General features: G+C 31.1%; 1 protein-coding gene across 3 annotated transcripts in view; it reads right to left on the bottom strand.

Annotated features, from left to right (window-relative positions):
- LOC143264299 (uncharacterized) overlaps positions 1-27,106 on the bottom strand; it is a 90,226-nt gene that overhangs the window by 29,272 nt on the left and 33,848 nt on the right. For 2 of the 3 annotated variants that reach the window (XM_076530804.1, XM_076530803.1), the window contains one exon: positions 23,540-23,573. In XM_076530804.1, coding sequence (XP_076386919.1) covers positions 23,540-23,573 — 34 coding nt within the window. Of the gene's footprint in view, positions 1-23,539; positions 23,574-24,962; positions 25,246-27,106 lie in introns of those variants that run through there. The other variant, XM_076530805.1, reaches the window with a different exon arrangement.

The following is a 27,106-nucleotide window of genomic DNA, read 5'->3' as shown; positions in this document are numbered from 1 at the left end:
AGTAGTTTGTTTGAACGTTAAAGTCGGAGCTGACGACCGGTCCAAGAGATCGAGAGGCTCGTTTTCTCTGGACTGTCGATCTTTGGCCTTTCGTTTCTGCTCCGCCTTCGTGCTTCTTGGCATGTTTAGATGCACGCTTAGATAGTCCTTCTAGGACGTAGCGAGAAACTCGTGGGCATACGAGTTGCTCGGATCTAACTACCTCTCCCGATACAATGTTTCAACCGTGCCGGAATAAAATAGTACATGCTCCCAGTAGGAAATAAAAAGAATATAGAAAACTACTTCTTTCGCTATTTCAATGTGAACTTTAAGGTTTACGAGAAGCGTTTTACGCGTTTAATGCCACGATTAAAACAGGCGTGTGCGCTGGCGAACATTGTTGGATTTGTTACGATGTATAGATAAAAGGTATTACATGGTGTTTTTGAAGGTACTATCTTCTCTGTTTTGTTGATAAATTTTCGAATTTAGATATTAGGGGTTTGTAAGTGGAGATATTGTATTTAGAAATCTTCGATTTTTGAGATTCGAGGATTCAGAGAATTGTTTAGGAGTTTAAAATTTTGGAGATTTCATAGTTTAAAGAATTGAAGAAATTTGAGTATTTCAAGATTTTTAAATTTGATGAGTTTAGAACTATGAGTTTCGTAAATTTTGTAAATTTTGTGAACTCTGAAAATTTGGTAAATTTTGTGAATTTTCTAAATTTTCTAAATTTCTTAACGTAGCAGCCCTGTAATTTTCGACATTTCTAAATTTTGCAAATCTATCAATTTCAATATTCGAAAATGTTCAAATTAAATACTACAAATTTATAAATTTGTATACTCTGTAAACTGTGAAACTGGAACTTCAAGCTCTTATAAATCGCTAAATTTAAAGATAAGAAAATCTCAAATATTCAACCTTTCAAAATATAAAACCAAAGGCAACAATAATATTCCTATCTCTAAGTGTTCCAAGGAAAGCAGGTATACAAGAAATCACAATACAATATAATTCCCGTATACAAGAACTTTATCAGCAAAAGTTCATTAAATAGAGTAATAATCGCAAATTGATTGGTGTTCATTTATTACAGTATACCGTGTGTTCAAAGATTCGTATAGGTTGAAATAGCAGCATAAGAACGCAAGGTTATTACCTGGCGAGGAGACAAACCTCTTTTATAGAAGAGCCAGGTATACAGAGGCTAACTGCCAGGTTTGTCGACAGACAGGTTTGTCGAAAAAGGATCTCGCCAAGAAGGGCAATTTCCTCGCGGTCTTTCTCTTCTTTTACCTTCTATCCCTCCATATTGTTCGCTTTACAGCAGATACCCTCGTAAACCAGACACAAAGTAACGCCGAAATCCATAAACCCTCGTATCTGCAAGTTTCCACATTCCCAAATTTCTGAATTGCCAAATTTCAAAGTTTAAACATGTTGCTACGTTGAATTACGGTATAAAAGTTTACGTTTATGTGCTCCGCTCTCGTTTATTTTGCTATGCTAAAGCGTCAAATTCTACGTTAGACTGTTTTTAATTCTATTTCAATGTGCGCATTTTTACGTTTAATGTTTATACTTGTATTTTTCTTTATTTTACTCTGATTTGTTTAATAAAAACTCTTTTATTTAATAAATGGTCTGAAGTGCTTAATGCGTGCATTTTTGCATTTATTTAATAAAAACTTTTATGTAACAAATGTTTTGAAGTATTCCTTAATTTTCAAGTACTTAAACTTTTAAAGATTTCCAAATTCGAAAGTACTAAAATTCTAAAAAGTCAAAATTAGAATATCAAAAATTAAAATATTCTCAAATCATGTAAGTTTGAAAGTTTGGAATTCAGCAATACAAAAATTCAAAAATTTCAAAACTTAAAAATTCAGAAATTCAGAAATTCAGAAATTCCAAAATTCAAAATGTTGGAGTATCGCGATATTTCATCAGATGTTGCGAATTAATGTGTTCGCTATTCTTTTGTTAATACATCACGGATCGAGAAGACATATTGTATAACACACACTATAAATTTATAATAAAACTGCGCAAAACCAACACAAAAATTTCAAAATCTCAAAATTCAAAAATCCTGAAATTCTCAAACTCTCAAATTCAGAAATTCAAAAATTCAAAATCTTGAAAACTCAAAAGTTTAAAAATTTATTTGAAATGTTCCCTAGTACAAAAATTCTAAAGTTCTTAAATTTGCAAATTCCAAAATATACGCACACTGAATCTTTCCAAGTCCGCAAATTTCCGAATTTCGACAATAATTTCAAGACGTTTCAGAGATCTAATTTTCGAGCTACTTCTAGGAATCGCCTACCGTCTGAACCGGGATTCGTAATTAAGGAGAAACTGCTCGACAAATAATGACTCGTCGTAAATTGCCAAGTACAGAAAGAAGATTTTTATGATTGATGCTTAGTATTTTTATTATTTCATTAGCTGCAGTACCGGACATTCATAATAAATGAAGTATTCAAGTAAAATTACGGTTATTATTAAAATGACATTAATGATTAAATGAAGAAAAAGAATAATACAGAAAAACGAAAGATTGAGAGTTAAGTACGTCGATTACAGGAAGTAATAAGGTGAAGTTACTATTACTATTGCTATTAAAGTATCGAGTATGATGAAATGAACACAAAGCGACATTATGGAAAATTTAGGTATTAAAAAATTGAGTAAATTAACTGTACGAAGTAATGAAAAATAAATTGCTGTTAGCACTGTAACTGGTTTATTGTAATATACATTTATGAATGTAAAGATGTAATAATTACCAAGTGCATGTCGCTACGTTTTCGGCGGGAGACGTTTGCATTATGCTCCTGAGCATCGTTCCGATTAATAAAAAATGTATGAACGTAGGCCGCTCTAAACCTATACCTCGCGCGATTTATGAATGTAGACAAACTTCCATCAATTGCTATTATTATTACTGTTAAAATAATATATGAATGATGGAACGATGGAACTTCATATGAATGATGGAACGAAGAAGAATGATTCTGCAGAACACCAAAATATTGAATATTGAGTAAATATGCTATAGGATATAAAATAAAATTGCTATTACAGTAACGTACACATATGATGAAATGAAGACAAAGTGACTTTACAGAAAACCGAAATATTAAACAGTAAGTAAAGTAACTGCACAAAGTGATAAAGCGAAGTTACTGTTATTATTATTGTCAAAATAATGTATGGAAAGGATGGAACGAGAAAGAATAATTCTTCAGGAAACTAAAATAGTGAATATTGAGTAAATACGCTATAGGAAATAAAATAAAATTGCTATTACAGTAACGTACACATATGATGAAATAAAGACAAAGTGACATTATACATAGAAAACCGAAATATTAAACAGTAAGTAAAGTAACTGCACAAAGTGATAAAGCGAAGTTACTGTTATTATTATTGTCAAAATAATGTATGGAAAGGATGGAACGAAGAAGAAGAATTTTTCAGAAAACCAAAATAGTGTAAATTGAGCAAATACGCTATAGGAAATCAAATAAAATTGTTATTACAGTAACGTACACATATGATGAAATAAAGACAAAGTGACATTATACATAGAAAACCGAAATATTAAACAGTAAGTAAAGTAACTGCACAAAGTGATAAAGCGAAGTTACTGTTATTATTATTGTCAAAATAATGTATGGAAAGGATGGAACGAAGAAGAATAAATCTGCAGAACACCAAAATATTGAATATTGAGCAAATACGCTATAGGAAATCAAATAAAATTGTTATTACAGTAACGTACACATATGATGAAATAAAGACAAAGTGACTTTATAGAAAACCGAAATATTAAAAATTAAGTAAATTAATCATACAAAGTAATAAAGTGAAATTGCTATTGTTATTGCTTTAAAAATAATGTATTTAAATGATAGAAAGAGAATTCTATAAAACACCAAAATACTGAAAGTTAAGTAATGATACCAGTAGTTTATGAGCTAAGAGAAATCTTCCACAGGAACAATAGTAACCGCTTGCTTTGTCACTAAATAGGGAGATTTAATGTCCAAAGACATATTTTAAGCTTTCTAAATTATATAACAAGACAATTGTTTACAAAAAGTTAAGTTATACAATTATATTTGTAAAGAATGTTTAAAACTTCGACAAGTACTTCAGAAGCTGATCACTCTTAAAAATGAAAGGAATAGTAATTGAAGCTCAGTTTGCTAGTATCTGACTTATACTATTATAGAATAAACATACTTCATTTGGACAATGTTCACAACGTATGACCATTTTTACCTGAACCGTACAGCTATTCCTAAAAGAAACGTTATAAGAATAGAAATATAACGGCAGATTACTCACATTAATGAATTTAGATGTTCGTTATTAGTAAGCACACTCCGCTTCGTATGTAACTGTTTTAAACATTAACTGACGGATATCGTGGCATTTAAAGGTAACTTTTATCACTCTTATGAGCTGCACAACTTACAAATACCTTTTATTAACCCATTCGAGACATCGTGTGTAAACATTGATTTCCTAGGCTATAAGGTTGCACATCAAGTGTGCAATAGTAATGTGCAATTATCAATTATTCTGAGTAAAATAGTCATCGAGGTAAGACCGTATATTACACAGATGGTGTTCAATCCGCTCCTCGCAATAAAAATGTTCTAAGTAAACTAGTTTTTTTTTATTAAAAATAAATAATATGAAGAAACAAAGAGATTCACTTCTGGAGACCGTGTTCGAAATAAATCGCCGTCTCGAATGGATTAATCTTTTGAACTCCTATGTCGAGTGTAACTCAACATTACATTTCTATTGGATCTTGTAAATAATTCAGATAAATAGACTGGTTCAATATGTATATTATCATTTATTTATTACCTGAAATAAAAGAAAAATGTATTTGTCACATACTCCGCCCTGTTGCAATACATTTTATTGAGAACTCCTTTCTTCATATATTTTGTAAATTAACGAAGCAGGTAAAAGAAATTGAAGAAAATTGTTCGTCCATTTAGTTATTAGATTGGCAATAGAGTAAATATAGGGATTTTTTAGTTTCGTAAGTTCGACGCGTGCCGATTTTTGGCCATATTTTTCTACAGTTCCTTCCACTTCCGTTGCGACCGTTAGTGAACGAGGATGTGCGGTAGTAGCATAGATAGTTTTTCCTTTACTTTATTGTATTAGTTTATATTCATTATCTTTTGTATTATCTCTTTATATTATATACTTTAAACATGGTAATGTGCTCTTTTATTCCACGGAAATTAAACCTGAACAGAAATTAAGTGCAAAGGGTTAAGCTTTCTAACAGCTGGTCAACTATTAAAATATGGTCAACTGCAGGTACCCTTATCTTGGATAAGCTGTGGGAAATAAAATGAAATTGCTATAAAATAAAATATGTAAATGCTGAAATGAAGAAAAATGACATTACAGAAAATTGAAATATTGAAGGTCAAGTAAATCGACTGTAGAAAGTAATAAAGTGAAGTTACTATTGCTATTGCTATTAAAATAACGTACATACTGAAATTGAGAAGAATGATATTTCAGTGAACAGAAATATTGAAAGTTAAGTAAATCAATTATAGAATGTAATAAAGAAAAATTGTAATTATTGTGATTATTCTGGATGTTAATCGACTATCGAAAATAATAAAGTAACGTTATTAATACTATGTCTATTAAAATAAATGATGGAACGGAGAAGAACGCTGATGCAGAAAATTGAGATATTAAAAATTAAATAAATGTATTAACAGAAAATAATAAAGTAAAATTACTAAAATATTAAAATTAATGGGGAAGTATGATGTTACAGAAAGTCGGGATATTAAAAATTAAATAAATGTATTAACAGAAAGCAATAAAGTAAAATTACTTAAATACTAAAATAAATGGAGGAGAATGATGTTACAAAAAATCGGGATATTAAAAATTAAATAAATGTATTAACAGAAAATAATAAAGTAAAATTACTAAACTATTAAAATGAATGGAGAAGTATGATGTTACAGAAAGTCGGAATATTAAAAATTAAATAAATGTATTAACAGAAAGCAATAAAGTGAAATTACTTAAATACTAAAATAAATGGAGGAGAATGATGTTACAAAAAATCGGGATATTACAAATTAAATAAATGTATTAACAAAAAATAATACAATAAGATAGCTAAACTAATACTGAAATCAGAAATATTCAAAATTAAATAAATGAATTACAGAAAGTAAGAATGAATGGAATTGAGGAAGTTAATAAAAATACACGATAAGTGTATACAGTTATTTTGAGCGAAACTGCAAAGCTTTTAGATTACTGTGTCAAATTTTATAGAAGCTCTGAAATGTTGCGATTTTTAGTGACAAGTAGGCTCACGAGTATAGTAGATTTCCCTGGAGAAGTGGCGATATGGAAAAAGGTTATACAACTCGGTAATTTTTGAATTGGTGAATTTGCAAATTTATAGCTTGGGAATTTGGGAATTTGGGAATTTGAGGGGTTCAAAATTTGGAAACTTCGGGGATTTGGAAAAATACAAATTGAAATTTGGAAATTTAATGATTGAAATATTGGAGAAATTGATTTGTGAATTTGGGAAAAGGGGTAACGGAGAATTGAAAAGTTGGAGATCAAAGATTTGGGGATTCTAGAATTTAGGAATTTGAAAATTTGGTAATTTGGTAATTTGGCAATTTGGGAGATTGGGAATTTGGGAGTTTGCGAATTTGGGAGATTAGGAATTTGGGAGATAGGGAATTCGGGAGACTTGGTAATTTGGAAAATTGATAATTTAGGAGATTGGGAATTTGGGAGATTGGGAATTTAGGAGATTAGGAAATTGAGAGATTGTGAATTTGGGAGATTGGGAATTTGGGAGATTGGGAATTTGGGAGATTGGGACTTTGGGAGATTGGGAATTTGGAAGAATGGGAATTTGGGAGATAGGGACTTTGGGAGATTGGGAATTTGGAAGAATGGGAATTTGGGAAATAGGGAATTTGGGAGATTGGGAATTTGGAAGATTAGAAAATTGGGAGATTGGAAATTTGGGAGATTGGGATTTTGGGAGATTGGGATTTTAGGAGATTGGGATTTTGGGAGATTGGGATTTTGGGAGATTGGGATTTTGGGAGATTGGGATTTTGGGAGATTGGGATTTTGGGAGATTGGGATTTTGGGAGATTGGGATTTTGGGAGATTGGGATTTTGGGAGATTGGGATTTTGGGAGATTGGGATTTTGGGAGATTGGGATTTTGGGAGATTGGGATTTTGGGAGATTGGGATTTTGGGAGATTGGGAATTTGGGAGATTAGGAAATTGAGAGATTGTGAATTTGGGAGATTGGGAATTTGAGAGATTGGAAATTTGGGAGACTTGGGATTTTGGGAGATTGAGAATTTAAGAATTTGCGAATTTGGGCGATTGAGAATTTGAGAGTTTGCGAATTTGAGAGATTAGGAATTTGGATGATTGGAAATTTGGGAGATTGAAAATTTTGGTGATTGGAAATTTGGGAGTTTACTAACTTGAGAATTTAGGAATTCGGGAAATTGGGGATTTGGGAATTTGGGAATTTGGGAAATTAATCATTTGGGAATTCAGGAATTTGGGAACTTGAGAACTTTGGAGTTTGAGAATATAATAATTTGGGTATTTGTCAATTTAGAGAATTTGTAGAGCAGTAAACTAGGAACTGAAAATTATATATTTAAATTTCAAAAAATTTCTGAACGTGAAAACACACTCAATCAAACAAAAGAAAAACTTCAAAAATTAAATAATTCAAAAAATCATAGTATTCAAATAGATTACCTTATATACGTTCAAATCTAACCTAACCTATCTTAAGGAATAACTTGTTGATAATTTTTGATAATCTTTGCAGATTATCCAACAAGTTCTACAAATTTTACTATGTAAATTACATTAGGTAAAAATTGAAGTAAGTACATTTAAGTCAGTAATAGTTTCAAACATTCGCTAAAGAGACGATGAAAGAACGATAAAAAAACAGGTGTATTCCCATCAGAATGCAGCACACGAAGTTCCTTCTTTTTCATTTTTAAACCAGCGATTGTCTCTAACAATGTCAGTACATAATAACTTAATCGCCACTTATGAAACACAACGTCTAAGCACGGAGCATTTTACGTAATGATAATTCTAATTCTTCGCAAATTACCAGCGTTAATCGACGTATTTCTCGTTGTATAATCCGTTGCATACGTCACTTCGGTTATTTATTATTAGATGTGTTATAAATACTATAACTAGATACGGGTTATAATTAACTTTCCTATTTACAGTACGAATTATCCTAAGTTGCGCATAGTTTGTATTAATAGTGGACAGGACTATAATGAACGCATAAATTAAAACTCTATTGTAGGAATCTTTTTTTTTTATATGACTGTTAATCTACTTAAAAATGTCGTCATGAAATGAATAAAAAAAATTGTGTTAGAAAATGTTTTTTTTTTTTACTTGGAACCAACATGATCAGTATTCCATATTGTCATCAGATAAAGAACAAAAATTGTGTTAGAAAATATTATTTTTTTTTACTTGAAATCAACAAGCTCAGTCTTTAATATTGTCATGAAATAAATAACAAAAATTGTATTAAAAACTATGTTTTTTTTTTGCTTGGAACCATCATGCTCAGTCTTTAATACTGTCATGAAATAAGTAACAAAAATTGTATTAAAAACTATTATTTTTTTTTTTGCTTGGAACCATCATGCTCGGTCTTTAATACTGTCATGAAATAAATAACAAAAATTGTATTAAAAATTATTATTTTTTTTTTGCTTGGAACCATCATGCTCAGTCTTTAATACTGTCATGAAATAAATAAAAATTGTATTAGAAAATATTTTTTTCTTTTTACTTGAAATCAACAAGCTCAGTCTTTAATACTATCATGAAATAAATAACAAAAATTGTATTAGAAAATATTTTTTTCTTTTTACTTAAAATCAACAAGCTCAATCTTTAATACTGTCATGAAATAAATAACGAAAATTGTATTAAAAACTATTATTTTTTTTTATATGGATCGAACTACAGACTTCAATATTATTTTGAACATTTTATTCTACCTTGTAAACAAATTAGAAAGTTAATTGTAAAAATTAAGAAGTTTGTTAAAAATTAAGAAATGCAAGAAAAATTAAAAAGTGCAAATAGTTAAAAATGTGGCAATGATATAAAAATTCCCTCCAAAAAAATGGTAATTTTAACTTCCTCGAAAACGTGTTTATTCGACACATCTTTTTCTGTCGGATGATTTCCCGTTCGCTTCCGCACGATACGAAAACAAAGGTGTATCTTATCATACTTTTTGCTCGTTCATATTTACGAACGCTGTTTTCGATGTATCATTTGGCAAAATGCTCGTTCCGTAATAAATTCGACGAACTGCACGAGTTTTCGAGGCGAGTTTCGCGAGCTAAACACAGAGTATGCGAGGTAGAAGCAACCCTATTGATTTTAGAGGAGCAAGCTTGCTGGTTTACAAGGGGGGTAATTCCCCCTTTCCCCTTCGTCAAGTTTTTGAGAAGGGTCACCCCATAATTTGAATATACGCCACCCCTATATACCCCTCTCGGCGAATTTCGAGTTTGCTTATACTACATGGTACACGGTAGACCTAAGCAAATTTTAATTCGAATTAAAATATCTTGGCGATATCAATCTTCCATGTCATAATTCATTACTGTTCGCGTCAAAAATTTTGAGCAAATTTTTAATTATTGATAAATTAGAATACTGGTAATTTTAAATGACGAACGATTTTATATCTTAATAATTACTATCAGTCATTTATTAATTTAAATTATGAGCAAATTTCCAGTTGTTGTTTCGATACTATAAAACAATAATATTTTAAATAAAAAATTTATCAATTTAAACAAACACATTCTTTCTTGTAATATTATAAGCTTCTAACGTTTAAACAACATATAAAATGTTTCATTTGAATAAAACTTAAAAATTCAAAATAAAATTTAAGCAGAATTGAAATTCTTGTTCTTTTCACTAATAGTCGACAAAGTCTACTAGCATAATTTTATATTATTTTAAAGTTGTTAATCCATAAAAAAATAATTTTATATTTTTATACAAAATCTATATAGTTACATAAATCTAATAAAATCTGAAATCTAAATCTATAATATTGTATTATACTTAAGCGTAACACTCTATAAATATTTAAATCATAATACATATTTAGTTAGCAGAATTAAAAAATTCGTAGAAACGAAAGAAATCTCCATAATTTTATGCAATTTGTTTTCCCAGAAGAATTTGGAATAAATTTCGATGTGAATGATATTACGCAAAAAAAAAGAAAATGTATTACGAGAAACGAAACAGTTTTGTAAAAGTAAAAATAGTGAGTTCAGCAAGAGTAAAAATGAACGATTGTGCAAAGATTCTATTGAAATTCGTGGCAGAAGATGATCCAACGCAACGAAGGTAGAAATGTTTTGTACAGATCACGTGTCGGAACAGGAAGAATGAACGAAAACGTTTGGTATATGTGACTGTAATGTAAATTAAAATTATAACAATCCCTGCATACCGATCACAAGGACTTCGCCAAATACATAGTTCCTCGTCATTTGTTTTTCTCTTCAAACTTTATATTTTCTAACTTTCATTGTACGTTTATAAAATTAAAAATAGTTTTGCTAAAAATATTGGAGTAGTATGTAATATTATAATTTTTATAACATATTTCAAAAATTAGAGACACCGTTGCTAATAATATTGAAGCAGTGTGTCATATTATAATTTTTATTATAAATTGCAAAAATTAAAAATACTTCTGCTATAGATATTGGTGAGGTGCGTGATATTCCAATGTTGAGTTATAATTTTCTCAAATATTTATTTAAATAGTTATTTGAATTTGAAAATAGTTATTTAACTTTTACATTAATTTAACTGCAAGAATAATTATTTTACTGTTACATTTTTTTAAACATGAAAATAATTTAAATTTATATTAAAAATATAAAATTAATATTAAATTTATTTGAATATGAGAACAGTTACCTTAATGTTATATTTATTTACATTTAAGAATAGTTATTTATATGCTACATATAAATATATTAAAAATTTATTTAAAATATGTGTAAGCATATCTTATATGTATTATTGTTATAACATATTATTTAGCATATATATTATTATTGTAATATATATTATTTTAGCTTATAGTATATATTGTAGAATAAATACTAAGCATTACTTATATATTTAATTTAACTCTTATATTTATTAAACATCAAAATAATTATTTACACGTCACAAGTGTTTAAATGTAACAATAAAAGGTAGGGTAAATATAAAATGTAATTTATTAAACCGAAACTAATCCGAATTTTATTATAAATTAAAATGAAGTGTGCAACACGTATTTTAGCATTCAAAATAACGTTGTAAAAAATGGCTGACAAATAAAACGAAACAACTTTCTGACCCGAATTAATAGCGAGTTTCGAAGAATTTTCAGTAAACTTTCTCGTAGAGTCGTAAAATTATAACGATTCATTGACGTCAGCATGGAATTTCGCTTGTTTTTGTCTCCGTCATCCGAGTAGGAGCGTGCAAGCAGAAAAAAAGTTATTCATTTTACTGTCATGGACACGCATTTCTGTGTACGTTAAAACATTTTTATTCCTCCCATCTTAAATAATTGAGACGTTTATTTTGAAAGTGGCCACAGTCCATTTATGTTTAAATTGAGATATTTCACAGTTTGCGTTTCGATGAAATTAAAAATATAATACATCATACACTTCTGATGTCTGTCTAACAGTGTTAAATTTACAATTCCTACTAAAATAACAGGAATTCCTATTATAAATAATAATTACTAAACGAATGGTCTTCCTACCAAGAACGGACACTTCCAAAAATAACTAGATTTCTTATCAAATTTTAAAAAGTCCATTCGATATAATTTCAAATGCTTCCAATTGAAAAATATTCAATTTATTTTATATTTCATGACAACGCTTGAAAACCACTTATGCAGTTTAGGAAATCTAACTATATAAATTACATAACAATTTACTGCTTGTTTACATTTTGTGTATGAGGGGTTTGAAGAAACTTTGGTGATATATATCGTATTAATACTAATTTATTATTATAGTAACTAATTTATAATTCGTTGTAATAACCATCACTGCCTTTGGACATTTGAAAATCGCAATTTCTGACATTATCGATAATAGATTCGAGGCCATTTTCAAAGTCAATTTTTCAACAATCAAAATAACTGCGAGAATTCATATGTTCAAAATTATTGTATACACGAGTATACTTGATCGCGACATGATTTTTATGACAGTTAACATGTGGTACATGTTACTACAGTTAATAACAAACAACTGACAAATGGACCTAGTCCACTTTCATAATAAACGACCCATTTACTTCCTCACTTGCTTCACAAAAAACTAAGCTCTGGCCACATCAAATAAACGAACAACCAAACAGATCATATGGCTGTATCAAGCTTTTTTATGGGGAAATTTTTTATTAGTCTTTTAACAATTAAATGGTTCATTCGTATTAGTCATAATTCACAGTTGAATATTTCTTCGTAAAAAATGAAATTCTAGTCAACTAAATAATTTTGTAAATTTCTTAAATTGAAAATAGAATTTTTTAATTCGAACGTATTGAGTTAAAGATATAAATGAACGGTAAAAAGAAAAGTACTAAGTGAATTTTAATCGTTTATTACTTTTATTAACTTTACTTGTTTCATTAATTTTAATATTTCCAATTATTTCCAAATTGGAGTACAATTTTCATCCAGATTATATTCGTCACTTTCAAAATAAACGGCTCATATATTCCTATATTTTTTCAAAGATATTCAATACATTCTAACTCCATGTTCAGATATGAAATTTAAAATCTGAAATTTTTTTCAAAAAACAACTCCAAGCCCATTTCACTGATACCGACTGTCACGCGACACGTTTCTACGATACAGGATTTCCATTTCTTCTTTTGCTCGTTCCAGCATGTAACTTTGTACTTAACCATAACATGTAACTTTGTATTTAACTAAATACATGCGTTCACAAGATCAATCTTAATTCAAGAAATAAAGAACGGTCCCAGATAAATTATGACTTATTAAAAAAGTTCTTTATTCCGATAAGGACACGCGACCCGTCCACTCTGATGCTTTCTAACAAACACCGTTCCGAGCACGGGAAATCAATTTCAGTTCTGGTAAAAATTCCTGGAACATCCAATTAAGAGGAAGACGTCACAAAGAGTCGACAGGTTTTTCTTGAAAGCAACGCTATGAGCAAAAAGTCGAAGCAGCGAGCTGAATTACATCCGAGAGGACGAGGTCCTGTTATCAGGATGGATGGATTAACGGTGATAATAAGTTGCTTTTGCTCGTTACCAACTTCCTTCTGTCGTTTATTAAAACTGTCGTCTTGATAAAACAGAATCAATGAAAATAATTCTTCGCTTTATAAGAAGGTTGTGGATAAAAGCGATGAATAATTGCAAATAAAGGTGACCTAAGTAAACACGGTTTAGGAAGTCATTTGCAATTTGATTGCATGTTTATGATGTTTTTACTGCGTTTTGGGTAAATACGAGTTTAACAGACTTTTTCTTGGATTCTCGGTAACGTTTTGATATTTGTTGGATTCTTTTTAGATTCGGCTTTATGGGACATTTTGGTGAGTGTATTTAAAATTCCGAAACTACGAATTTTCAAATTTTAAAACTTTTGCAAATTTCAAAGTTCTCAAATACTTACATTTTCAAAAATTTGAAAACTGTGAAGTTCACAAATACTCAGATTTTCGAATTTCGGAAATTGAAAATTTTCACCTTTCGACATTTCCAAAAATATTCTAAATACATGTATCCTCAAATTCACAAATTTCAAAATAATTAAGTTTTCTAATAACAAAAATTCAGAAACTTAAAAATTCGAAATTAAAAAATTCAGAAGTCCACAGTTTCGAAAATTCCAAAACTTCAAAATACCGAAATTCAAAAATTTGAAAATTCCAAAAATCCAAAATTTGAAAAGTCCAACGAAAAAAATTCAAGAATTTAAGAATTCAAAAATCCAAAAATCTATAATTGGAAAATTCAAAAACTTTAAAATACCAAAATCCAAAATTCCAAAATCCCAAAATCCAAAAAATTCAAAACTCCAAAAATAAAAAATTCCAAAATCCACAAGTCTACAGTTTGAAAATTCCAAAACTGCAAAATACCAAACTTCCAAACCCCAAAATCGGAAATTAAAAAATTTCGAATCTCTAAAACTTCAAAGTATTAAAATCCCAAAATCAGAATCCATAATTCTAAAATTTCAAGTTTCCAAATTTTCAAAATCCTAAAATTTCAAAATACCAAAATCCAAAATTCCGAAGCCCCAATTAAAAAATTTCATTTATCACATTAAACTTCCATTTCCCAGTAATTTTACATAAAAATCAATCTTTTATTCATCTACAGTTCCATAAAACTTCGACAAATATATATTTCAAATAAAAGTTTCATCTGTAAAGTTACGTAAATATTTAACAGATCAATACCAAAGTTCAAAACATAAAATATGTAATACTCGTAAAATATTATGATATTAAATTTTGAAAAATGGTGTTCTCCGTTTAGAATATTGGCAAGCGAAACGGCGTTTGTATAAACAAATGAGCGAGTTAAGCTTCGATGATTCGATCGTATAAGCCTTGAAGATTGGCTGGAACGAGGCATCGTTCGAAGCAATCAATTTTTATTATTAATAATTCGCCATTCACACCCCACGTGAGCCCGTGACCCATTACGAACCCTTCTTGTCTCTCGTTTGCGTCACGTATCTATTTTATACGACCTACGTTTCTACAAAATCAATCTTGCGCCAGTTTATATTTAAACAAATATGTTACTGACATCCTTTCTCAATAAATCTTGTAAATGAACCCTCGGTTATTAGACATTGTTATTCCCCTTCTCGAGTCTTTGTCCGATTCGAATATAAAAAAGTTTCAAAATTGACAACATTTCAAAATTAAATTGCTTCACTGTTTATATAATAAATTTTTAAAGTTAGAAACTTCCAAAAAGAAATGATCTTCAGAAATAAAAAATTTGTTCCATTTCTGCAATATTGCTTAAATATGATCTACTTATACTGGAAGACCTGAAAAGACTTGAAATTCAACTGGGATGAATAATGACGTTTCCTTGCAATATTTCTTGCGAACATGTTTAAACTATTCTACGTTCCATGTTCTATTACAACACATGCTGCACGATTTCGATTACTTCGAATAGAAGATATATGCCGAGAAAACAAGATCTAAAATTCGTAATTGTGATGTATAACGATGTAGCGTTTCATTACAATATTTCAGGCGAATTTAAACTGTTCTACTACATGTTCTATTACAACACATGCTGCACGAGTTCGATTACTTCGAACAGAAGATCTATGTCGGAAAAACAAGATCTGAAATTCGTAATTGCGATGAATTATAAGGATATGGAGTTTCATTGCAATATTTCGTAGGAACACGTTTGAACTGTTCTACATTTCGAACACGTTCTACTGTTGCAATACACGCCGCTCGAATTCGATTACTTTGAACAGAAGATCTATGTCGGAAATGAAAGATGTGAAATTGATAATTGCGGGGAATTACGGTGAGCCGTTTCATCGCGATGTTTCTTGCGACAATTTTCGCGACAATTATACCGTAGCGTGGATCGAAGCGATCGATACCGTTAAATAATTCCGAGCGACCCGTTTTATTGTTGCCCGTTGTGTTTCCAACAATCGACCGGATCGCCAACGCCGGTTTTTCTTCGACTTCGGCCTCCTTCCGCCATGGTGGATCGTTGCAACAACGGCCAATAAAGAACAAGAGCGTGGGAAGCTCGAGACCGTACACCCAACTCTCAATGAAATCTGTGTTTGCTTTATAGTTCGATCCGACTAAACAATCCGCCGACGAAAATTATTGCTTAACGTTTCTCTTAACCCTCGTACGTCCCACATTTTAACCACTTTTGTACTTTGTGTGTTGGAATTACATTATGCTAAAATGTCGATAACATTGAGAAACGTGAGATAGTTATTTCACTAATTATTTTACTAGTGATAAGGGAATGAGGTTTTTATGGTGGGTGGGTTGCGTTTTATATACGGAGAGTAATGGTTCTACACTTAATTGTAAATCTTCAAGTTTATTTATAAGTTCATAAATGTTCAAATTATCGATTACACAAATTCTTAGTATGTATCAATCCTTAAATCCTCAAATTTTACAACCAAATTTCCTGATTCGTAAATTCTTAAATTATTAAATTATCAAATTTCAGAACTATTAAACTCCCAAATTCTAAAATTCTAATATTCCAAGTTCCGATATTCCAATATCGAAAATTCTGAAATTCCGAATTTCAAAATTCTAAATTCTAAAATTCCAAAATCGAAAATTCCGTATTCCAACATTCCAAATTCCAAAATTCCAAATTCCAAATTCCAAATTTCAAATTCTAACTTCCAAAATTCAAACCTCCAAAATCCCAAATATCGAAAATTCCGAAATTCCGAATTCCAAAATTCCAAAATTCCAAAATTCCAAATTTCCAAATTCTAAAATTCCAAAATCGAAAATTCCGTATTCCGACATTCCAAATTCCAAAATTCCAAATTCCAAATTCCAAATTCTAAATTCCAAAATTCAAAAGTTCCAAAATTCAAACCTCCAAAATCCCAAATATTGAGAATTCCGAAATTCCGAATTCCAAAATTCCAAAATCGGAAATTCCGTATTCCAAATTCCAAAATTCCAAAATTCCAAAATTCCAAAATTCCAAATTCCAAATTCTAAATTCCAAAATTCAAAAGTTCCAAAATTCAAACCTCCAAAATCCCAAATAACGAAAATTCCGAAATTCCGAATTCCAAAATTCGAAAATTCCAAAATTCCAAAATTCCAAAATTCCAAATTCTAAAATTCCAAAATTGAAAATTCCGTATTCCAATATTCCAAATTCAAAAATTCAAAAATTCAAAACTCCAAAACTCCAAAACTCCAAATTCCAAATTCCAAATTTCAAATTTCCAAATTCCAAATTCCAAATTCTAAATTCCAAGTTCCAAAATTCCAAATTCCAAAATTCCAAATTCTTCAATTCCAAGATTCCCGTATTCCATATTTTAAACTCTGAAAGTTCCAAAATCAAACTATGTATACCAAAAACTCAAAATCTCTGGAATCCAAAATTGCAAAATTCTAAATTTCCGAATTTCCAACAGCCACACCATCCGCCATTTCAAATTTTTAATTTCCATAATTGAAACAACATTTCAAGAAATATCCACACAAAAGTCAACAATATTTTTGCAAAATCAACAGATTAGCTATTCCAACGATTTCGAAATGTTGAATTCTGGTCGAAAGCAGAAGCATTTTCTTTCAAGCGACATAATTTATTGTTAACGCTCGCGTAGTTGGTTGCAAGTCATAGATCAGGCGATAATCTCGTGGGCAGAGTCGGGGGCAATCTTAAATTGCATGCGCTACTTTCTCTCGAACGAGCTCGAGTTGTGGCTCCGTGTGAAAACGGCGTTGATAATAGTTCGATAAAAGAAAATTTACACGCCAGTTAAAAGTAAGGATTACGGTTCCCGGAGTAAATACACAAACGACTGTTCTAACTGGCAGAAGCAATAAAAATGTCTAGCCCGACTGTAAACACGGTAAGTTTAAACATTTCGATTCTCGTGACGGAAGGTTCTACGAACTTTCCGCGCTAAATTATCCTGCAAGTATGACGTACGATTTAACGAGCGTGTGTTACAGCCATTTCCTCGAGGAACTGATAGAAACTCACTGTGAAAATTTACGCATTTTTCGAACAGAAGTTCTTCTTCGATTTAAAAACTTCGGAGAGTATGATGGTTAATAAAATTGAAAGAAACAGTGCTTAAAATTCCAAGTACTGTTTAGTTCGAGTGTTTATAATCATTTTGCTTTTTATGTCTTTTCGTGTATAACTAAATTATTATCGAGATGAAAAATTATTTGTTTTATATATTTGATTGTGTACTGGTTATAGTAATGTTGAGATATAAACTTTGATTTTTATATTTTTATTATACTGTGTGTTGTGATATTGCTTTTATAATGCTATATTGGCATATAGCGATATATCTGTGTTAGTTTATATACTGCTGTATTGTTACAGCGGTATGTCTATTTGGGAGAATTCTGTATTGCTATATTGTGGTGTTACTATATTGTTATTTTTCTGTATTGTCACCTTTCTACAGTGTAGATCCCTGAAATGGGAGGTAGCTGACGTGATTCTGAATAAGATTTCCCTTTGCAAAATTGGGGTTTGAAGCTTCGTTTTTGAATTATTAAGGAAAAACACGGACCAATCAGAGCGCGAGGATTACGCGTGCGCAGACGCGAGACAGCTTCGAGCCTAATGGCTGAGCGCGCGTAATCTTCGCGCTCTGACTGGTGGTCTGTGTTTTTGCTTAATAATTCAAAAACGAAGCTTCAAACCCCATTTTTGCAAAGGGAAATCTTATTCAGAATCGCGTCAGCTACTCCTCATTTCAGGGACTCACACTAATTATGAGACATCCTGCATATTCTGTTATTGTGATGATTGTTCTATTGCTACATTATAATATTGATATATTGTCATCTTACTATGTTCTGATATTCCTATATTGTTATTTTGCTATATTAAGCTATTGCTACATTCTTACTTTGCTATATTCGGTCGCTATATTGTGATACTCCAATATTATTATCTTGCTATGCTAAGATACTCCTATGTTATCATTTTGTTGTATTACAATATTACTATATTATTCTTTTGCTAATATTGTAATGTAGCCATACAGATATCTTGTTACATCATAATATTGCTACATCTTGCTATACTGTAATAATTCTACGCCGTTAATTTGCTATACTGTTACCTCTCTATACCTATTTCATATATGATAAAGCTATATATCAAATATTCCTTATCAACCAGTAATCCCTTAGTAATACAGTCACGTACCATACGCGTACTCCTTTAGATAAAATTATTAGAAATGACTGTATCGAGGCTTCTTCGAGACATCGCAGAGGTGAACGGTGTTTTCGTACGGTAAATTCAAAACAGTCTTACTCGTCTCGCGATAATAGTCTGTGCATTTGCGGAGAAACATGGAGAAGCTGTATCTCGGTCGTCAAGGATACAGCTCGATTTAGTCGAAGACCTTTACGCACATTTATCGATTTCTACTACCGAAGGATATATTTCTACGTGTCGTTCAGTCCAATGTTGTTTTCGATTTTCAACTTATCTTTCCATTTAACCGCTTGGATTATTTTCAGACAATAATTTCACTGTCTCAGCTGATTATGGCGACATAATTTATATCGAGAATAAACATTTATGGTACTAAGGTCTTTAAGTGTTCTCTGGGTCATTTAGTTATCAACGAAGGATAAAATGTGTGTCGTATAATTTGACGTGAAATAATTAACCGGTGCAAAGATGTATTGGTACATCTTTAAATCTCTGAATTTTAACAGACAATTTTTTACTAATTTTCTATGTCCTCTAATTCCACATTCTCAAACTCCTAAATCCCAAAACTCTTACATCTTCAAATTTCTATATCCTCTAATTCTAAATCCTCAACCTCCTAAATCCCCAATCCCTAGATCCACACTTCTACATCTCCAAATTCCTAAGTTCTCAAATCCACAACCAAACACCCGTTACTCTAAATTTCTACATTCCCAGTTTCCACATCCCTCAAATTGTCAAGACCTCGTAAAGTTCCTAAAAAGTGAGCGAGCAAGGAGCCTCTCCCTCCTTAGTTAGCATATTTTTCCTAGGGAAGCCAGATTCGCTGTTGACTATACGTGATTGGTGAGGAAACCTTGAAGATTGATACGTGTATGTAAGTTGGATATGAGAAAATTCGATTTACGTGACCGTGCGCACGGAGCTTCGAACGCTGCGGGAGCACGCGTTCATTCCGGGAACGTTTGCCCGCGTGTGACGCAATACCGTGTGTTTTTTTCGACTTGATGCACGGTTTGTATCTTCCACTGCACGTTTCGCCGCCATCGTTTATCAAAAAGCTAACACTACCATGCCACGTTTCTACGCGTTTCAGAGGAAAAAAAGGAGGACGCGAACGGCACAGCAGTGCTGACGATCGCCATATTGGAAATACTACGGTATTAAGCTTAGGTCGTACAGTATACAATAAGGTAATTAAATGATCATTTACGTTTTTCCATTCTGACTTCCTAAGATGGACCATGTACGTTTACGGTTTTGCTGGAATTTTTTATTAAGGTTAATTTTTTATTTCTATGCAAATTGAGGTTTTTCTTGTTGGTCGTCCTAAATTCCTACACTAAGTCTGAAAGTCACAAATTCCTAAATTAGTTTCGAAATTCCACAATTCTTAAATTTTTACATTTTTATAATAATTCTTACAATTAGGAATTAATTCCGAAATTCCAAAATTCTTAAATTTCTCAGTTTCTTAAATTACTAAATTAATTCCAAAGTTATAAATGCCTCAATTCCTAAATTAATTCCTACGCTCCTAAACTACTAAATCACTAAATTTTTAACTTATTTAATTAATTTTTAAATTCCTAACTTCTGTAATCAGTTTTTAAGTTCACAAATTCCTAAAATCCTCAATTAATCCCTAAATTCCTAAATTAATTCTTAAATCCCAAAATACTAAATATTTCCACAAGAATAGTGTTCGACAAAAATCACGAAACTTTGATATTCTAAAACGTGAAGTCAGTGATAGCAGCGTGAAGGTATACCATCGGCGGTAGTCTGCATCGGTTTCGTTGCATCTAAAAGTGGTTGAATTTCGAATCGGATTTCATCGAAACGTCATGGAAATTCGATTGGCGAGACGCAGCTCCTTTCCCGGCCGTCGAATCCATAATATATCCTCGGTTCTCCGTCGAAACGAGACGAGGACGAAGAAAATACACGCCTCGATAAATGCGTGAGCCTCGAAGCTTCAGCGGCTCGAGTGCCTCGGGCTGTGGAAAGGTTCTCGTTCGTAGAAACGTTTTTCTCCGCTCGATTCTAGCTAAGAAAGAAGCAGAGCGAACGACGCTCACCTTCCCTGAAAACCGAGCATTCTCGTTCCGCCACGCTGCGTAAATCATGGATAGCGATCGTGGTTCATCGAGGCTCCCACAATTTCGTGCTCTTCGCTGTCACGAACGAGGAAACTCTGCAATTCTCACCGACTTCTTCGTATATGCAGAAAATATCGTGCCTGCTGATCTTATACCTCCCGAGATGAATAAATGCAATTGTTTTTCTGTCCAACGTTCGCATATGTAACTGAATTGATGAATTGAAAAGTGGAGCAGTTCCAGAAATAGCGACAATTTTTCAAGAAAATGTCGAAAGCGAGAAATTTCTACATCTACGTCTTGGGATCAAGGATGGTACGAGAAAAGTATTCCGTAGACGTGTTTTAACATTTGCGGCTGATAATGTATATTTACGCACGACATACAGGGTGTCTTGTAAATAATATAGTTCCCTGTAATGGGGGTAGCTGACGAGATTCTGAATAAGATTTCCCTTTGCAAAAATAGGGTTTGAAGCTTCGTTTTTGAATTATTAAGGATAAACATGGACCAATCAGAGCGCGGAGATTATTACGCGTTGGTTAACTACGCGTTAGATTCCTACGCTTAGAATTACCACGCGTTGCATTACTACGCGTTGGACTACTACGCGTTGAATTACTACGCGTTGAATATGCACGCGTTAGATTACTACGCGTTGGATATCTACACGCTGGATTACTATGCGTTAGACTACCACGCGTTAGAGTCCTAGGCTTAGAATTACCATGCGTTGCATTATTACGCGTTGATTTACTACGCGTTGAATTACTACGCGTTGAATATGCACGCGTTAGATTACTACGCGTTGGATATCCACACGCTGTATTACTACGCTTAGGATCACCACGCGTTGCATCACCAGGCGTTGTATTACTACGCGTTGAATATGCACGCGTTGTATTACTACGCGTTGGATATCCACACGCTGTATTACTACGCGTTATCTAAAGCTGCCGCTCTTGCGTCTATGCACGCGTAATTCTCGCGCTCTAATTGGTTCGCGTTTTTAAAAACTCGAAAACGAAGCTTCAAAACCCATTTTTGCAAAGGGAAATCTTATGCAGAATCACGTTAGCTACCCCCCACTTCAGGGACCTATACTAGTTGTGAAACACCCTGTATAGGTCGCGCTGTGCTATGGTTGACATTTGGTACTGAGCTTGCAAAGCTATAGCGTATTTGGGAAACTTTTTGTTTTGCAATTTTATATTTAATTATATATTTATTATATATTTAGCAAAAGATTAGTAATTGTCTGAGCGTTAGCGAAGACTATTTGTCTGAGCGTTAGCGAAGACTATAAGATGAAAAATGTAGGGAAATTACCCACGCTAGGGCCAAAAGTACTGGACCAATCTCAACCAAATTTTGAACTTAGCATCCTCATGGCATGGGGCATTGCAGATGAAAATTTGGTTGAGATTGGCCCACTTTAATCCACTTTTTTACCTTGCAATCTTGAAACCATTTACACGAGAGCGACTTGACAATATTCAAAGGAAACCATCCGTTGTGGAAAGGAGAAGATTTATGGCATCAAGAGATTTGTAGTTTTTAAATACATCCTACTTTGAATATAAGTTGTAAATTATCTTTTCATATTGTTTTCCGCATAAATTGCTTGAATTGATTCCATAATTTTCACATATCACAAATTTCATCCACAAAAATAAAAAATTTTAAAACTTAATACAATTGACATAATTTACATGAAGCATAATCGATAAAATAAACAAACTAAATATTATCAAAGTTATAGAAGTTTTTAACAGCATAAAATGAAAAGAAAAAGCTCGAGGCTAATGCTATTTATATCTTTTCAAATCATAGAATGAACGATTGATTTTTATTGGTGTAGCGCAATCAATCTATATACGCACGCTCAGACTTTACTGTTATCAACAGTAGTCTAGTAAAATTATGAGTGAACATTTTAGATAATGCAGCAAAAATATATTTTTAACCCTTTGCACTATTTTGGCTTGTCTGACTCGTGACGCACTTGTACTTCAGCTGTGATTAATTTTAATCGAATTTGGAATACGTTCAATTGGATGTTCAGATCCGATTATAATTTGCACAGTCGACGATTGCATAATATCAAATTGACATAACATTTCAACGTTCTTTGACCGTTTTAATATTGTATTAGGTTAGTCAGTTGTGACTGACGCACCTGACAAATAAATCATGGCGCAAGGGGTTAATTCTTAAAATGTAATTAATAAGAAAAATGTAACTACCTAAAAAATAGAGTATGACCCTTTCAAAAAAGTGTTAAAAATAAAAAATAAAAACTTACCGTCAGGAACGCAGAAATTGAAGTTGCGCTGTTTCTGAAACACAAGAATAGAAATGATTGAAACTCCTAAATTACGTAAAACAGTTCGAATAAAAATGATAAACATGCACTTTTAACATTTAATTTGTTAATATAATTTGAGCAATTGTCACGTCTTGAGCATCGTCTTGTTTGTTAAAGAAAAGTAACAAATTGTCAGACAAATATTTGAAAGTTTGGAAATCCCCGATACTTTTAATAACATAACGTGATCGTTACGTGGGTACTACGTTCTAAAGAGAGATAATTAAAAACGTGTGTTACGCAGTTAACATAGAAAACGAATTGGTCAGCAGAAATTTATGCCGGTTATGGTTACGAGACACGAAGACAGCTCACCGAGGACGTCGACTATTTAAATTTCATCTTATCTCGTTAATTCTTTTACGAGATCTTGCAAATTTTATTTGATAAGTCCTCCTACCAACCTGCTTCTTCTTACATTCTACCAGTTATAAATTCTGTGAATTATAACCTCTGGAAATATCCACAATTATTTGTATACAACATTCAAAATAAATTAAAAACTTTTACATTTTCAAAATAATAAAATCAATTAAAACCTTGTATATTTTCATGATAATTAAAATAATTAGAAACTTGTATATTTTCATAATAATTAAATTAATTGAAAACTTATATTTTTATGACAATTAAATTAGTTAAAACTTTTTATATTTTCATAATAATTAAATGAATTAAAAGCTTCTATATTTCCAGAATTAAATTAATGAACAACTATTCTATTTCTCACGATAATTAAAACAATTATAAACTCGTCTACTTTGATAGTAATTCAATTAATTAAAAGCTTTCCTACTTTGATAATAATAAAACTGATTAAACGATTTTCTAGTTTGACAGTAAATAAAAATAATTAAAAACTTGTTTATTTTTATAACTGAAATTAATGAATATAAGGGACGATAAGTTTTAAATAAATAACGATGACATAAACTTTTTCTGAAAATAATATGTACATCTGAAAAAATATGAAAAAAATAAACAGAGGCAGTTTTCTACTACTCATAATTAATATTAGAGAATCAATAGGTAAATTAGAACAAATAAGCAAGGTGACATTTTAGAAACTTGAGAATTTAGAAATTTGAAAACCGACATTTAGAAATTAAAAATATTTTCAACTTTATATATTTACTTAAACTTACATTAATTTTAATTTCATAATTAACTAAAAACTTAACAGTGTTTACTTAATTATGAAATTAAAAAGAAAATGATCAGATTTAAAAATTTCTAAATTGAAAGAATTTTAATTGCAAATGACTGAAATTTTCAGGAATTAATTATAAAATAGAGGAATTTAGATTAGAATGTTGGAGTGTTCGCTTGAATGAAAATAGATCTTAATATAAGATCGTACCTGGCACTTGTTGCGTTCGTTGTTTTGTAGAAAGTATCTTGATTCATGTACATTAGATACAAGTCACTGAATTTCGTTGGCATAATTAAGTATGCATGACTCACGAGTGGTCTTGAAAGTTGTAACCATATACTAGCTTGCGGGTAATAAAAGCTATCTTTTTATTAGAAGCCAAATTGTTTTTGAAATTAATATTCTGATCGCTGCATATTCAGGGTAATAACAAATTGGGAAAAAATGGAGGAGATAGAAAAATCTCTAAATATACATACTACAAAAAATGGATACTTGAGTTACATACCAGTTTATGTAAAGAGAAATCGTTCAATATGCAAAAATTTTAATTGAAAGCTTTCAGTTTTCTGGTTTTCTCAAAGTATATAGTTTATGGATCTCAAATTTTCAAATTTCTAAATTCTTGTATTTCAAAATTCCAAAATTTCTAAATTTCTAAATTTCTGAATTTTTAAATTTCTAAATTCTCAAATTCTTACATTTCAAATATTAAATTTTCCCAAGTTCTTAAATTTCCAAATAACCAATCTCCAAAACATAAAAATTCCAGTTCCTAAATTTCCAAATCGTCAAAAAACCAAACTCCAAACTTTCAAATTCGTAAATCTATAATTTTCTCACAATCAACATCGACAACTTCTACCATCAAATGATCGTTGATATTGAGAATCACTGGCAGTATCTTAATAGGTTTCGTGGACCTATTTTATTTTATCAATAGAAAACGACGCTTTCTTTAATGGTGATCTCACAAAAAGATCTGCTTCATCACGCGGTATAATTTGATCTTCGATAACAGACCTTAAAATAAATTTTAAACTTACAACTTAAAATTCGATATTAATTACTAACTTTATTAAAGGATATTCATCAATTCTTAAATTAACAGAAAAAGTTCAAAACAAATTAAAAATAAATAAATTAAAATAAATTTAAAACTTACAATTTAAAATTCAATATTAATAACTTTATTAAATGATATCCATAAACTTTTAAATTAACAGAAAAAATTATTGCATTTATTATTTTTCGCGTTTCAAACAAATTTTACAAATACACTTTTTCTTAAATAAAACTGCAAACAAATAAATTTCATTCCACATCTCTTTTCCCGGTAGACCGGAAACACCCTGTATTTCCTTTTAAAAGCATTTTTCTCGTAAATAAATAAATGAAATTCTGTAAGAACTCTTCATAAAGCGATGACAATGAGTATATTCAACATCCATTTATAATAATATGAAGAATGACTGACACGGTTTAAAACAAATTTCAAAACTGAATTATAAAACTTGGTATCACTAGGTAAGTTCATTTAATATTCGTCAATTATTAAATCAACAGAAAAAGTTGTTGCATTTGCCACTTTTTGTGTCCCAAACTAACTTTACATATACACATTGTTTTCTTAACACTAAAACTACCAAACCGGTCAAATGACCGCTCCACAAGCTTCTTATTATAAGGAATAATTTTGTTAAAATACATTTCTTGAAATCAGAATTGATTTTCATCAAAATAAAGAATAAGTGTGTGTACTAATTTATGTTTTGTCGTTTGTTTATTTATTTTTTAATTTCATTTTTAATTTCAAATTAAGTACACATTAGATGTCGGTGGGTTTAGTGTTAAATAAAACTGTAAACAAATTTCATTCCACATCTTTTTTCATAATTTTCCCTAAAGATTCATCTCTTCTACAAAACCGGAATCACCATGTATTTCCTTTACTATAAAAACATTTTCCTCGTAAATAAATAAAAAAAAACTCTACAAGCATTCTCCATAAAACGATGACAAAGTGCACAGTTCGAGCCAAACAGGAAAACGTAACGCAGTTACGGTAGGCATGAGAAGGCACGAAAATTGAAATAATGATTAGGTTCGAGAGGAAAAAGGAAGAGGTGGATAGGTTTCGAGCAGACCCGGTTTCCGAGGGATTCGTGGCGTCTTTTCGGTCGAGCGCTGAACAAAGGAAAGGCTCGGAGATCTGGCAACAAGGGAAACCTTTCGAAAAGAATACACCATGGTGGCTATGGTGGTGGCCGAGTAAGATGCCTCCACCCTCCCCAAAAAACATCTGTCGGAACACGGACCTGCATAAGACCACGTCCGTTCTTTTTCTACAG

Source organism: Megachile rotundata, chromosome 4 (assembly GCF_050947335.1).
Source record: "Megachile rotundata isolate GNS110a chromosome 4, iyMegRotu1, whole genome shotgun sequence".
Taxonomy (NCBI): domain Eukaryota; kingdom Metazoa; phylum Arthropoda; class Insecta; order Hymenoptera; family Megachilidae; genus Megachile; species Megachile rotundata.
This window is presented reverse-complemented; position numbering and strand designations above follow the sequence as displayed.